The following is a 16,026-nucleotide window of genomic DNA, read 5'->3' on the forward strand; positions in this document are numbered from 1 at the left end:
AATAATGCCAGTTCTTTTTTCTTAAAATGCTGTCCATTGTTGACTGAAATAATATCGCTAAGCTCATTTCAACAGGACATAATCTGCCCTCCTCCATGGGCTTCCATGAGTGAGAAAGACACGAGTGCAAACTGGGATCACTCAGCTCTCTCCCAGATACACACAGTCTTAAAATTTAGTCAGTCATAGAGTCATACAACACAGTAACAGGCTCTTTGCTCCAAACACTTGTTTATATGTACAGGCCATAGATAATTCGGGTGTTTGTAATCTAGGGACAACCTGTCTATCTGGATTTTCACAAGACTTTTAAGAAGATGTCATTCAAAAGTTTACTGGATAAAATAAAGCTCTGCAGGTTGGGGAATATATGTTTAACATAATTGCTTAAAGGATGAAGAAAGGGACACAGCAGCTCCTTTTCAGTTTGACAAGGCTTTTAGTAGTGGCATGGCACAAGGATTTGTAATGGGCACTCACAATTTACATAAATGAACAACAGGAAAATACAAAATATAATCTAAATATACAGGTGATATAAAACTGGCTAGTAAAATGATCAGTGAGAAGGATACAAAGACTGCAAAAGTACATACAGTAGATAGATTAAGTGAGTTAGTTGGAACAAAGGGGAAATTTGTGGATTCCACTCTCACTAAAAACAAAGTGGTAGATGTTTTTAAAATTGTGAAACTTCAGTACAGAATAATCTAGGTGTGATCACTTAGAGGATGTAGAGAATAAGCATGCAGGTACAGCAAGTAATCAGAATGCAAGTAGTATATTGACCTTTGTCATGGGGTGGAGTACAAAATTCAGGAAATATTGCTGACAGCATATTTGGAGTACTATTAAATTATTCCTGTAGAAAGATATTCTGGCCCAGAACTCTGTAGATTAATAAGAATGATTTCTAGAATGACAGCAGTTCTACAAAGAGCTATTGAAGAAGCCTGATCCATACTCACTGAAGTTTAGAAGAACATAGGGTTCTGGAATTGACAGCTTGGTAACTCAGTGGTTAGCACAATACTTCACAGCACCAGCAGTTAGGGTTTCATTCCCACTGCTGCCAATGAGGAGTTTGTATGTCCTCCCAATGACCATGTGGCTTTCCTCTGCGTGCTCTGGTTTCCTCCAACATTCCAAAGACACACAGGTTTGGATTAATAAGCTATGGGCATGTTTTGTTAGCACCAGAAGCATGTGACACTTGCAGGCTGCCCCAAGCACACTGTTGGACTGAGTTGGTCATTGACAGAATTTCACTGTGTATTTGGGTGTTTCGATATACATGTGACAGACAGAGTAGATGCCAAGTAGGCAGTATCCTCTTGGTGAATCAAAATCTAGAGAAAAAGCTATTTGGGAAAATATTCATTGCCATGAAGTTGCAAATCTCTAGAAATCACCACTTAAGAAGAATGTAGATATTCAGTCTCTGAACATATGTAAACAGACAATCCAATAATCAGGTGGCAATATAATTGAGGCACAAGATCAATTATGATCTTACTGAATGGCAATGCAGGCTCAAGAAAAATGTGTTTTATTCCTGCCTCTAATCCATATATTCAAGGTTCTTTGTAATTTCATACCTGTCTCTTATATGTTTCCAGTTGAGCTCGTGCAGCATTTGCTTTCCGTAGCTCCTCCTCTAGACTGACTGTATTTTGCATGTACATAGTATTCTTCTCTTCAAGGAGTTTCACCTGGCGACGCAAATCACCTAGGTCCTCCAACTTCTTTTTATATGACTCTACCATGCCCTCCAATTTACCCACTTTATCAGAGGAATGTCTGGAAGAAAATGTTTTTATTTATATAGCATACTTTCATGTTAAGACATACTAAACCACTGAATTAATTTTCATTGTCAAATGCATTGCCAGTTTTTTCCCCAATAATAAAGTACAATATAGCTTTTCAAACAACTTCAAAAATACCTGAAAAATTCTGAAAGCAGCAAATATATAACATAGAATTAGAATAACCATCCAAGGTTTCCTATTTATGCTTCTACATTACACAGAAACATTGCTGATACTCAGATATTGAACATCTCATGGCATTACTGATTATTTATATTTATTATAGGATTAAAATGTATTAAAAGGAATTTCAACTTTGCAGCACACACTAAATGCTGGAGGAACTCAGCAGGCCAGGCAGCATCTACAGATAAGAGTAAATGTTGACTGCTTTCTCTTGCCCATAGATGCTACCTGATCTGCTGAGTTCCTCCAGCATTCTGCGTGTGTTGCTTTAGATTTCCAACATCTGCACATTTTCTCGTGTTTGTTTCAACTTTGTAGGTTGAATTTGTCTCCCTGAGACAAATTCAGGGGAGAAATGGAAGTGCAAACAGTTAAACAAAGATGATTTTTTTCAATTTCAAGCAAATTACCGAAGATGAGATAGTACTGGATTTGGTGTTTAGCAAGTAGGCAGAAGATTTTGCTGAGAAACCAAGGTGTACTTATCATTGTATGGTACAGAATTGCAAATAACTGAAATATGTTTAAGAATGCAGGGAAAAAGAATATTCCTTCTGAAAGACCAGAATAGAAAGCTCTGTAAGTAAAGCATCTTTAAAACAAAAAATATGCCAAGGAAATTAAACTAGAGGAAATAAACTACAAGGAAATAAAGAAAAAGATAGAAATTATCACTGAAGGTAACACAACAGCTGAACAGCAGAAGATATGAGAAAAGTAGTTATCAAAATAGTGAGATTACCTAAGGACATCCATTTCATCCTTTAAAGTCTGGGCTTCCTCTGCAAGGCTAGTAAGTTCTTCATTCTGTTGGCGTAGCTCTAAAAGTTCCTTTTCAAGTTCCTCACAACGAATCCGATAATCATCTTTTGCCGCTTCCAGTCTGAAATAATCACATAAATTGAATATTAATCTTATATACTTTATGTTCATATACTTTAAGAAATCTAGTATAATTAGCCCTACTAAAATTATTAGTTAGTATGCTACATATTTATTAATAAAGATTACACAAGCAACAATAAGGAAATTCCCTTCATTGGAGTTTCTGTCCCCACCCCCCCACCCAAATTGCGCATCTTCCTCACATGAGAATATGTTGCCAGTCCTTCATCTTCACTGGTCTAAATAGTGGAACTCCCTCCCCAGCAACAGTTGATCAGGAGTGTAGGACTTCAAAAAGGCAACTCACCACCTCCTGGCAATTATGGATTTGGGCCCCTGTCAGTGAAGCCCAAATCCTGAAAATGAGTTAAAATATATTTCTGAATCCTTCTGGCAAGGTGAAGGACCGAATGAGGACAAATGTAGGGGCGCAAGGAGGCGAATATAAATAACAGATGGGGGGGGGAGGTGCAGGAAGCTGTAATGAGGCTTCACCACAGCCCTTCATACCACTTTTTAATAAGTATCTTTAGCATAAAACCAAACTGCTGACTTACCTCTTCTCAGGCAGAATATGCATTTAACTGTATAGGTTTCCTTTCATACCAAGCTTCACATCTTTAGACTGACAGCTATCAACTATAATTATACTTAGCACCATACCTGACCTCACGGAGAACCATACTTCACTTCTACCCCAGGTTATATATTCTATTGAAAATGAAACTGGGGAAAAACTACAGATACCAGAAATCTGAAATAAAAACAAAATACTGGAAAGACTCAGTAGGTAAAGTAGCATATGTGGAAAGAGAAACAAGACTAATAGTTTAATTTGAAGATCCTTCATCATAACCGGAAAGGAAAGAAAAATAAGTAAATTTTTAAGTTCTCTCCTTTCAAGTTCTAATGAAAAATCTTTGACCTGAAACAGGAAAACTGTTTCTCCTTCCACATGACCTACGCGATCTGCTAAGCATTGCCAGCATTTTCTGTTTTATTGTACAATTGCTTGCCATCCCAAGTTTTTGCACAGTAGTCAGGAAATTCTCATTTTCCATGACTACAGCTGTAGTTTCATATATATCTCTCTTTGATAATGCTGGATTAATAAGTGCATCAGGACATTTTTTTCTGCCTCCTTGTCCACATCTTAAATATTTCACAGCCCATACAACCAGCAACATTATTACCTTATAAATTTCTTTACAGACTTGTTTTGTATCCTTAACCCGACCTTTGACAATGTAGCTAGTCTTCAGAAAAACTTGCACTCACTCTATAGGAAAGGTAAGTGGTTGAGATTGCTCATATTTTTCCTAACTAAACTGGTATAATTACCACATCTACTGCCTGCTATCATCACTACTGTAACAAGAGAAACTTTTACCCACATTTACTTCATGCTGAATCACTCCTATTCTCTCAAGCAGCAATGTACAGTCCTGGCTACCCAGGTAGCATCAGTAGGTTCTTTCCTGCTACTGCCTATTTAGTAATAAATGCAGAGTGACAAACAAACATCCTTTATTGAAGGTTGTCAACACTCTACTTACAATAAAAAGGCATAGCACATTGTACACCCTGATCTTAAGTTACACCTGCACTTTTATTTCCTACAGCTGGGAAGTATAGAGATATGAAATAAGGGACAAGGATGGGATGTGTGGGACTGATGATAGTGGAAGTGAATTTTGGACAATTACATGGACTCCCCTTCTAGCAACAAACTGTTATGACAAATACTTCTTCACTCATGGATACATCACTTTTCACCACAATTTGATTTAAAAGATTTCCAAGATATGTGGTAAGTTGGATCAGCAAGTTTGCTGATGACACTAAGATTGGAGGTGTGGACAGCAAGGAAGGCTTTCAAAGCTTGCAGAGGGATCTGGACCAACTGAAAAAATGGGCCAGAAAATGGCAGATGGAATTTAATGCAGGCACGTGTGAGGTGTTGCATTTTGGAAGGACAAATCAAGGTAGGACATACACAGTAAATGGTAGGGCACTGAGGAGTGCAGAGGAACAAAGAGATCTTGGAGTTCAGATATATAATTCCCTGAAAGTGGCATCACAGGTGGACAGGGTTGTAAAGAAGACTTTTGGCATCCTGGCATTCATAAATCAAGAGTACAGGAGTTGGGATGTTATGGGGAGGTTGTATCAGACATTGGTGTGGCCAAATTTGGAGTATTTTGTACAGTTCTGGTCACCTAACTATAGGAAGGATATCAGTAAGATTGAAAGAGTGCAGAGATGATTCACTAGGATGTTCGGGTCTTCAGGAGTTGAGTTACAGGGAAAGATTGAACAGGTTAGGATTTTATTCCTCGAAGCGTAGAAGAATGAGGGGAGATTTGATAGAGGTTTACAAAATTATGAGGGGTATAGACAGAGTAAATGTGAATAGGCTCATTCCACTTAGATTAGGAGAGATAAATGTGAGAGGACATGGCTTTAGGGTGAAAGGGGAAAGGTTTAGGGGTAACATTAGGGGGAACTTCTTCACTCAGAGAGTGTTGAGAGTGTGGAACGAGGCCATCTGACGTGGCAAATGCGGGCTCACTCTTAAGTTTTAAGAATAAATTGGATAGATACATAGACGAGAGAGGTCTGGAGGGTTATGGACTGGATGCAGGTCAATGGGACTAGCGGAATAATGTTTCGACACAGACTAGAAGGCCTAATAGCCTGTTTTCTATGCTGTAGTATTCTAAGGTTCTATATCACAATACACTATTTGTCAAAAATTAAAATTCCGTGAAAATTTAGGCAGTTTCCTTAAACAATATTACTATTCAAGCCTCTTCTTTAAAACAACTTAATTCCATTAAAACTGGTAGATGAAAAAACATGGCTGGAAAGTGTCCACCCTGCACTTTCACTATCAAAACTTGCTACACCCCTAGCCAAGGAATTATTTTTATAATTATTAATTTATTTCAAACATGTAGATTTTTTTTTCTATTTGGTACCTTATTAGACATGATAGTGGTAATTAGCAAAACAATGGGCTGGGCCACAGCAAACCCAGCTCATGCCTCAAGAATACATCTAGTGCAGGGGTTCCCACCCTTTTATATGCCATAGACCCCTACCATTAACCGAGGGTCCCAAGGTTGTGAACCCTTGTTCTAGTGCTACCTCTAAATCACACTATGCTTTTTAAGGACATACTGCTCTTTAGGTCCTGCCATTGTTTTCACTTTGGCCTCTCAGTGAGGCTTCCTACAATTAGGAAGCAAGGAACTAAAATCGACAGACTTTAGATACAGTTGCCCTCTGATAGCCTTTTCACTGTTTGTAGGTGTCTCTGATATTTTAAGTCAGAATAAATAAATACAAGATTGGCAATAGGATTTTTTAAAACATTTAAAAACCGCTAAGTCTGAAACTAGCAAGAAATTATAAATATAAATTTACAAAAAATAAAGAGAGGCAAATACAAAATCCCTTCTAATGAAGGCTTTTAGACCAATTCATCCAAATAGTTGCTATGTATTGCATGTATCTCATGCAATACATAGCAACTACTAGAACAAGCCAATGGACCAGTTACAAATTACAACTAATCACTCAGTTCAAAAAACTTATTGAACACCCAGAAAAGGAATGCAGCAAGAGGTCAGCTGTACATATATTTGACTTCCAATGCATTCTTAATTTCTGTGCAGTGGTACACAGGCACAAAAATCCCAGTTGGTGATTCTCTAGAGATCGATTGTCTAGCTTTCAGACTAACAGAATCTTGTTACATTTACCTGAAAGTCTCTTCCTGAAGTTGTTCCAACTGGGTTTGCAGTTGAAAGTGTCTACGTCCTGCTGGGCTGTTGGGATCTTCAATAGAATCAGACTGATTGAGTCGTTCCATAAGAGCTTGATTTTCTACTAATAAACTACCTTTTTCTTCTTGCAGAGCTGCAACCTGCATCAAGTGACAGGAAGAAAAAAAAATCATGGTTGCTTATTTGATATGGACTACAAAAATCCAAACTACATGAATTTTGTTAAATATGTTTAAATAATACTAAACAACTTCACAGTGTAATAAGACAATAACTGAAATATTAGGATGCTCTCAAACCTTGGTTAGAGGATATGGTTTAAAGGTGTGCCTTAATGGAAGAAATGATGAGAAATTCAGAGATGCAAATACTTAGGGAGGGAATTCCAGTGTTTAGAGTCTGTGCCTGAAGGAACACCAGCCAACTTCCTTTCAATGTTACTAGAGTCTTTAATGTAAATTGTGTCTATATTTGCACTACATTTTTATCTGACAGTGCCAAATATGTGACACCCATAGTAGCATTTTTCAGTTTAGAATGGCATCAGCTCTCCAGTGAAATGATCTGCTTTGTTCTCTCCATTGATGGCTTTATTTCCATGATTGGTCAAGAAATTAGCTTATTGAAAACTAATACCCAAGATCTCTCATAATATGTGGAATTGCATATTATATACTATGTTTGGTAAGTGGCTCTTTCAGACCAGGCGTTTATCAACTGAGGGAGAATGAGATGTCCTACTGGAAACATCCAAATTTCCTGGGAATGCATGCCTTCCGTGCTCAACCAATGTGGACCATCTACTTTGGAAATGTTTAAGTCCTTATAAGCTAGTTCGCAGATGAGTGAATATTATTAGTAAGTGCATGCTGCTCTCTGGAGATCTGCCAAGACCGTTTTCATGCATTATCAAGTGGGAGAACTTCAGGAGTTTCACAAAACTATCCACCCTTCTTTGCTCTTGCTGAGGTGTACCTTAATTCTTCACTTCTCCATAATCTCAACCTTACAAGACCTCTGAATGTCCCTATTTTAGCTGTTTGCAGCTCTACTACTCTGCACTGACAGTGATACCTTCAGCTAAATCCAAAACTCTTCATCACATCTCCATAATCTCAACCTTGCAAAACCTCTGAATATCTCCTATTCTAGCTTCTTATAGTTCTACTATTCTGCCACTGACAGTCATACCTTCAGCTAAATCCTGAATTCTTGAATAAACGTTTTAAAGTTCTCCCTTTTTTTAAACAAGAAGATGCCCTTTAAATCCTATCTAATGCCCATTTTATCCAATTACACCCCGCGAAGCACATTAACATAACTCACTACATTAAAATTCTACATAAATAAAGTTATTGGTCCCCAAGTTTCCCACCTCTTCCAAAGAACCCAGCCAGTTCTGCTGTGAAGATCTTCTTTCAATAAGGTGTTTGAAAGAAGGCCAGTGACATAAAATATATTTCTGCCTCATTAGAGATATGTGTGATCTGCAAAGTCTGATATTTCTAATTCCATCTCACCTTGCAAGTTATTATTTTTCCCTTGTGTGCAGACAATCAATACAAGGTAGAAACAAATTCAAATAGGGGAGGAAATGCTTAGCCAGCAGGCTCAGTAAAGCAATACATATTTGAACTAATCAAGTCTATTTACAGGAAAATGTGTATGCCAAAAGCAAGTTGACATTCATAAAAACGGTTTGCTGGAAGGGCACTGCATCTTCTCCTGCCCCTTCTTCATGATTTTCTTCTATCATTTTCTTTATTATTTTAATAATTCTCCATTCAGTGATATTTTAAATCTATAAATAGGATAGAAACAAAATCTGCCTCTGAAACATTTTCAGTAGAAGCTGACCAAAATGGTGGGGCAGCAAATCATAAACAGAAGAGATCCTGCACATGCTGGTAATTCAGAGCAACACACAAGTGTTGGAGGAACTCAGGTCAGACAACATCTAAGGAAATGCATAAACAGTCGAAGTTTCAGGCTGAGAACCTTCATCAGCACTGGAAAGGAAGAGGGAAGATGCTAGAATAAGAAGGTAGGTCAAGGGGAAGGAGGTCAAGCCAGAAGGTGATAGGTGAAGACAAGTGGGTGGGGGAGGGGAGGATGAAGTAAGAAGCTGGGAGATGATAACTGGAAGAGGCAAAGGGTTAGAGAAGGAGTCTGAGAAGAGAGGAATCAGAATCAAAATCACGTTTATTATCACTGGTATGTGATGTGAAATTTGTTAGTGGATCATTAGAGAAGGGGAAGGAGGAGCGGCACCAGAGGGAAGTGATAGAGAGCTGACGAGAAGACACAAGAGGCCAGAGTGGGGAAATGAAGCAGAGGGAGGGGAAAGTGTTACATACTTCATGGATATCTTATGACTGTCTTATGAGGATGATGTAATGGTCTTGCGGAGGTCACACGATGTAATTTTCCCGCCAGTGTGAGGTCACGTGATGACCTGTTCTCACCAGGTATATAAGGGTAGACCCCTGGTGACGTAGTTAGTTTTCAGTTTAAATCGTCAGTGAGATACTTCGCTATGTTGTGTATTTGCCTTATGACGCAGTTTAATTTTGAAACAGAGTTTTACTGTCTATTGCAAGGTACAGAAGTGTTGAGCCGGCAGTTTCACTAATAGCTGCCAGATTTGTTGATGTATCTTTTCAGTAGTGTTGGAGAGTGAAGACATTACTAAGGTACAGAACCTGAAGGAGTCGAGAAATGCTGATATCGTTTGGCGGTATTGGAGAGGATCGACCATTATTGAATTCGTTCAAGAAAGAGTGATCTGCATGAGATAACCTCTCCTAAAGCAGAAAAGGTTGTGCAGTATCTAGTCTATTCTAGAGAAAAAGGTCAGTGCCTTTAAACTGTTTTATTTCAGTCGTCGTGAATCCTGCAGACAAGGCAGGTTCCAGCTGGGATCGATAGTAACGTCACGTCTTCAAGGAATTCTTTACTTCAGGAAAGTCTCTCCTAATTGACTGTATAAATCTCTTGGACTTTAAAATTTACCATTCTAAGAGCTGTGTTCTAATTTACCACTTTAAGACTGTGCTCGCATTTACCACTTTAAGGACTAGTACTGAGTTTGGCGGTTTGTTAATTGGTCGAATAGCAGTTTACTTCCGGTTAAGGATTTCATTTGTTTATCTTTTTACTAATATTGAGCAGAGTTTAATAGGTGTTTATTTGTTTATAAAACCTAACTCATTTCTATATTCATTGTTGCCGGTCACGTGACAAAAGAAATTGCTGAAAGTTGGAGAAATGAATGTTCATGCCATCAGCTTGGAGGCTATCTAGACAGAAAATGAGTGCTGTTCCTCCAACCTAAGAGTGGTCTCATCATGGCAGAAGAGGAGGCCATGGAATGACACGTTGGAACAGGAATGAGGATAGGAGTTGAAATGATTGGCCACCAGGAAATTCCACTTTTTGCAGATGGAGCTCAGGTGATCGGTCCCCCAATCTGTCAGGTCTAATGGTAGGGTATAATCTTCGCTCAGTTTGTCAAGGCAAGTGTCAGAGAGAGGTCATCTGTACTGTGCTACTTCAAGATTCCCTTTATGAAAGTAGAATATCTGTTGTTATTGTTTTTATATAGACAAGAGCAAACAAAAATCCTACTGATTCTACGATCAGTCCAACCAAACAAGTTTTTACCTACAATAGTATTTACTGGTGCTTCAATGAGAAGAATATACATGCTGAGAGCTGATGAGGGAGTTTCATTTCAACATTACTGGTGTCTGCTATCTTAACACCACATGCAGAACTGGATTTTTCTGTATGATAACAAGGAAGGTTTCAAACCAAATGACACTGCCATCATAAACACCAATTCTTCATCTCTATTCCGCTTCAAACCACTTGCTATTGAAAATAAAAGAATGTCCCTATGTTTTCCTAATCACCCTTCTATCCAACATTTAAGTTCATCCAAAGTTCCACTGCCTATATCCTAATTCATACACATTCCATTCCATTGGTCTGAATGTGTTTACTAACCAATCCAGAAATGTTTTAAATTTAAAATACACCACCTGGGATTTAAATCCTTTACAGTCTCATCCTTATCCCTGACCCTCTCCAATTCTGGCTAATTGTGCATCTACATTTTACAATGCTCTATCCATTCAACTGCTGAACTCTCAAACTACCGTACTGTGCAACCTTAGGACATAAATATAGCTAGGGTGCTGAAGACTTGCAGAGTCTGGTATTTTTCCAATGTGGAGCAAAAGAGTGAGTTTGTAAGTCTGGCAGAAGCAAAGGAATGGCAAGGTGGAGCGCTGGGAGCGGTGCAGGACAAGTGGCAGAAGACTGCCAGCAGCAGGGGTGCAGACATACGCAGCCATAAGGCACCAGGCAAGGTAATTGGATTCCAAACAAATGGTTTATTGATCATTGTAGAGTGTCTCTCTAGTGCTTCCAATTCCCTTTCCTCTCTCTTCCCCTTTACCCAACTATGATTCCCCTCTCCCTGGCCCCTTCCTATACTCAGTTCACAATAGGGACCTTATCAGAATAAGGTTTATCATCACTCCCATAGGTCATGAAATTTGTTTTATTTTGCAGTAACAGTACTGTACAATACATAAAATTACTAAAGTACTGTACAAAAGTCTTAGGCTACGTCCACACTACGCCAGATAATTTTGAAAACAAAGCTTTTTCTCTTTGTTTTGACCCTCTGTCCACACTAAAACGGCGTTTTCATCCCTCGAAAACGGAGATTTTCAGAAATGGTCTCCAGAGTGAATAAATCTGAAAACACCTAATATCCGTTGCAGTGTGGACATGGTAAACAGAGCTTTTTAAAACCACTGTCATGACGTGCCGCAACAGGTGGCAGCAGCGCGGCATTTCATTGTTTTCTTCTTCAAATATTATTATTACTTTACTGTCGCCAAACAATTGATACCAGCGCGTACAATAATCACAGCGATATTTGATTCCGCGCTTTGCAGAACCTAACTATTTCAGAACAGACGGCAACGAGACTGAAGTCAGAAGAGTTAGAAATGTACTCACCAAATACTTTGACCCATAGCTTACTGAATAAATAAGTATACTCACTTTGCCCTGTTTTCTGTCCTTGCTTGTATGAAGGTAAGGACAGAAAACACCCTCCGCCGCCTCCAGTTTAAATTCCATGCAGAATATTTTGGAGGATCAAGAACCAAGATGGTTTACCTATTTATGCAAGTACTTCTCTGACAATAGATGTGTAACAGCCTAATGTAACATTGTATGGAAATACAAGATAACACTGATGCAGACATGTTTTTTATACATTTAACAAGGTGCTTTATTAATGCAACAGAGTTAGTCAGTTTTTCAATGTTCGTCGTCAGCCGGGTCATACCGTCCGTGAACTCCCTGTCGGTTGCCTCCATACGCTCCAGTATTTGTTTTTTTTTAGTTTTAAGTCCTCCTGCGCGAGAGCCAAGAGCAATTCCTTTTAAGTTTTTCTACTCTATAACTGGACAAAGGCGCACCAAGTACACCGTTTCCTCTTCGCTTGTTTTATGTGTCCTGTGCATGCCCAATAGGAGGAGATTCACCCAAATATCCGTCTAATGTGGACAGAGATATTTTGAAAAACGCTTAGTGTGGATGCCTGTCCTTTTTACTCGAACCTGGCCTTTCCAAAATTATCCGGCGTAGTGTGGACGTAGCCTTAGGCAGCCTAGCTATAAATATGTGCCTAAGGCTCTTATAAATCTCTATTTCAAAGACATTAAAAAATGACTACCAGCCATCTAATATCTTTCATGCATCTCAAAGTCAATTTGTATTTGAACATTCTCTTATAAAGCACTATGCCATTTTATCATGTTAAAGATGCTACATGGATAAAAGTTATTCCTCAATTATATTCTACCATCCTATCTACTTTGTTCAACCTCAATATAAAAATCCCTGTCAAAGCTCACATCACCTCTTCTATCTTATTTAAATCTTGAGAGAATAGGGGGTATATCTACAGAGGCAGGGCTCTGTTCTGGGTGTCAGATGTGGGATTTCCAAGAGACTTCCAGCCACGCCAATGACCACATTTGCACCAGGTGCATCAAGATGCAGCTGCTCGATGATCTTCGGCTTGTTAGGGAAAGTGAAAGTGATAGACAGGAGTTCCAGGGAGGTAGTCACACTAAGATTACAAGATACAGATAAATTGGTGACTGTCAGGAGAGGAAAGGCAACGTCAGAAGGTCGAAAGCACCCCTGCGGCCATCCCCCTCAACAATATCAACAATATCAACAATAAGTACCCTATTTTGAGTATCATGGGGGGAGAGGGGGAAGAGAGAGGGATGCAACAGCAGCCATGCCTGTGGCACTGAGTCCGGCCCTGTAGCTCAGAAGGGTAGGGAACTGAAGAGGATGCCAGCAGTAATAGGGGTCTCTATAGTCAAGGGACAGATAGGAAATTCTGTGGATGTGAAAAGGAAACACAGATGGTAGTTTGCCTCCCAGGTACCAGGGTCCATGATGCTTCTGGAAACAACTACAAAATGCAATGTTGGCATTTATTTCAAGGGGAATAGAATATCAAACCAAGGAGATAATTTTGAGCATTTATAAGACACTAGTGGGGCCGCACTTGGGAGTATTGTCAACAATGTTGGGCCCCATATCTCCGAAAGGATGTGTTGTCATTGGGGACAGTCCAGAGGAGGTGCACAAGTATGATTCTGGGAACGAAGTGGTTAATACATGAGAAGGTTATGGTGGCGGGGGGAAAAGAAATCTCATTGAAACCTACTAAATGTTGAAAGGACTAGATAAGGTGGATGTGGAGAGGATGTTTCCTATGGTGGGGGTATCCAGAACTAGAGGGCACAGCCTCAAAATTGAGGGGCAACCTTTTAGAACAGAGATAAGGAAGATTTTTTTTTAACCTGAGAGTAGTGATTCTGTGGAATGCTCTACCACAGACTACGGTGGAGGCCAAGTCTGTGGGTATATTTAAGGCAGAGGTTGATCATTTCCTGATTGGTCAGGGCATCAAAAGATATGGCAAAGCAGGTGTATGGGGTTGACTGGGATCCGGGATCAGCCATGATGGAATGGCAGAGCAGACTTGATGGGCTGGGGGGCCTAATTCTGATCCTATATCTTATAGGCTATCTCATTTATTCTTTTAACTTCAACAAGCACTTCAGCAGTTATAAATCTGATATAAAATTTAATTTTCCACTGTTCTGAATTACAATGCATTTCCAAAAATGACACTGTAACAGTCAAATTTCCTCAAAGCAAAAGGTGTTCTGCTGACCTTTCAAGAAATCCTTAACCCATCAATCACTTGTCTTCCCAGTCCTCAAGTGGAATTTTCAGCACCCAAATGTACCTAACAAAGTCTTTATTTCTAGTTCATTCTCTCATGCAATCTTTGCCCTCTCCAACTCCCTTCCTTCTTCAATAGTTAATTTCCTCAATCTCAATCTCTTTCTCCATCAGTTCATGTCATCAACATCCAAGAACCCACACACTACCTCCCCCACCCCAACCCTGCAATATTCGTGACAATCTCAATGATCCTCATTTGGGCTTCTTGTTATTGATGAACCCCACCCATCAATCAGCAGATCATCAATTTGATTGGCTGTTAGACAAGAAAACAGAAGCATTTATAATTAAATCCTGTTAAATCTGTCAGGACAAATATGAATCCAATCCTGCCAGGTTTACCCCACAGTATCCTATACTCCTTCTGTCTCCTTATAATATCAGAGTGTACAGTTCAATACTGCTGGTTTCTTTAGAGCTACAGCCATTGTTAAAAAGATACATCCAATAACTTTTCAGAAAGATAAAAGGCAAACACAACAGACAACCAAAGCATTATTAGTTAGCAGTCTCATCAGGATGACAGTAATGCATTGCTCCAGCTGCATGCTACAATTTGAAAATAAAAAGAAAAGATTTACCCTTTCTTCTAGTTCAATGAACTCTAATTTCAGTCTATCAATCACATCTTGAGAAAGGCATGCCTTCAAAGCAAGGCAAATTTGAAGGAGGTTAAAAAATTAATATCAAACAGGAGACAGAAAAGAGGAAAATGAGCAATACAAGTAAAACCATACATGATAAACAATTTAAGGACAAAGCATCCAAACCTTGCTGAAACCAAGGAATATTAGAGTTATGTGAAAGCTCCCTTTGTCACTATGCACTTCAACTAGAAAGCACCATTGTAGCTGCAGTTGTGCTGTTCAAAGAAGAAATAAAAGAATGAAGCTTAGTTTATGTAAGATAAACGTGCATATTAAACCACCGACTTCAATTCTCATATCCATTTACTATCCTTTAAGATCCATGAACAAAACATCTAATTTTAAAAAGCACCAAAAGGAGTGGTTAACCTTGTAATCAAAAGTTATATAGAGACACGATACATTACTGACTACAAGAATGTCTTGCCAAGCAGATTAGAGAAAACTGCATTAAAAGTGAAAAGTGGATGTTAGTAAATTGTGGGGAATTTTTAGGATACAATTGATCACAGTGGCACCCAACACGATTTGCCTTAAAAGTTAGCATATTTATTTTCTAAAATTTTTTTAAACCCTTCCTAATAGGAAGTCCCGTGAGACACTTCAGCAAAGGGCTTCTGAAATTTAATGTACACATGCATTTTATGCATCCAGTAATTTGTCATCTCCTCAAAGAATTCTACAGGCTCTCAAACATGAATTTCCTTCTAAATATTGAGGCTAACATCTGATAATGTTCTCATCATGGACTCATACAGCATGGAAACACACCATTCACCCCAACTGGTCTATGCCGACCAAGATTCCTATCTAAGCTTTCAGCCACTACCTGGAAATTATATTAGCACCTTTTAGATTTTCAATTAGAGTATTTTCTTTCTATGCATATATTTTGGTTGAAGAGATAAATACTGATATAATTAAAAGTGAAATGAAATAATCCCATTTGCCTCATGTCCCTCTAAACTGCAAGTGTCTATCATCTAGATGTTTAATTATTTTCAATGAACAAATTAAATCAACTAAGGTATAAATGAAAATTATAGATTGAATATACTTTCTTTTTGAAAATAAGCACTTATTGGCCAATTTTCAGTCCTTTAACAATAGCATGGCATGATATTGTTTGTACTGACTATGGAATTTCATCCTGCATTTCCCTGAAGAAGCTCCTCAAAGGCTCAGTTCCTTGTTTATTTTAACCTAACTGGCATGGCTAATAATTCCATTTACTTATTATAATATTTCATTTCACTTTTAATTATATCAGGATTTGTCCCTTCATTCAAAAGATGCACATAGAAAGAAAATATTAAATGTATCCTATCTAAAAGGTATTAATATAAC

At 38.5% G+C, this 16,026-nt stretch overlaps 1 protein-coding gene across 4 annotated transcripts in view; it reads right to left on the reverse strand.

The window, feature by feature from the left end:
- Nucleotides 1-16,026, reverse strand: part of hook3 (hook microtubule-tethering protein 3) — a 108,442-nt gene that overhangs the window by 35,340 nt on the left and 57,076 nt on the right. For 2 of the 4 annotated variants that reach the window (XM_063046712.1, XM_063046713.1), the window contains exons 9-12: nucleotides 14,614-14,676; nucleotides 6,650-6,813; nucleotides 2,740-2,880; nucleotides 1,599-1,800 (exon numbers count right to left, since the gene is read on the reverse strand). In XM_063046712.1, the coding sequence (XP_062902782.1) occupies nucleotides 1,599-1,800; nucleotides 2,740-2,880; nucleotides 6,650-6,813; nucleotides 14,614-14,676 (570 nt within the window). The remainder of the gene's footprint in view (nucleotides 1-1,598; nucleotides 1,801-2,739; nucleotides 2,881-6,649; nucleotides 6,814-14,613; nucleotides 14,677-16,026) is intronic. The other 2 variants (XM_063046714.1, XM_063046715.1) reach the window with 1 other exon arrangement.

Source organism: Mobula hypostoma, chromosome 4, assembly GCF_963921235.1.
Source record: "Mobula hypostoma chromosome 4, sMobHyp1.1, whole genome shotgun sequence".
NCBI lineage: Eukaryota > Metazoa > Chordata > Chondrichthyes > Myliobatiformes > Myliobatidae > Mobula > Mobula hypostoma.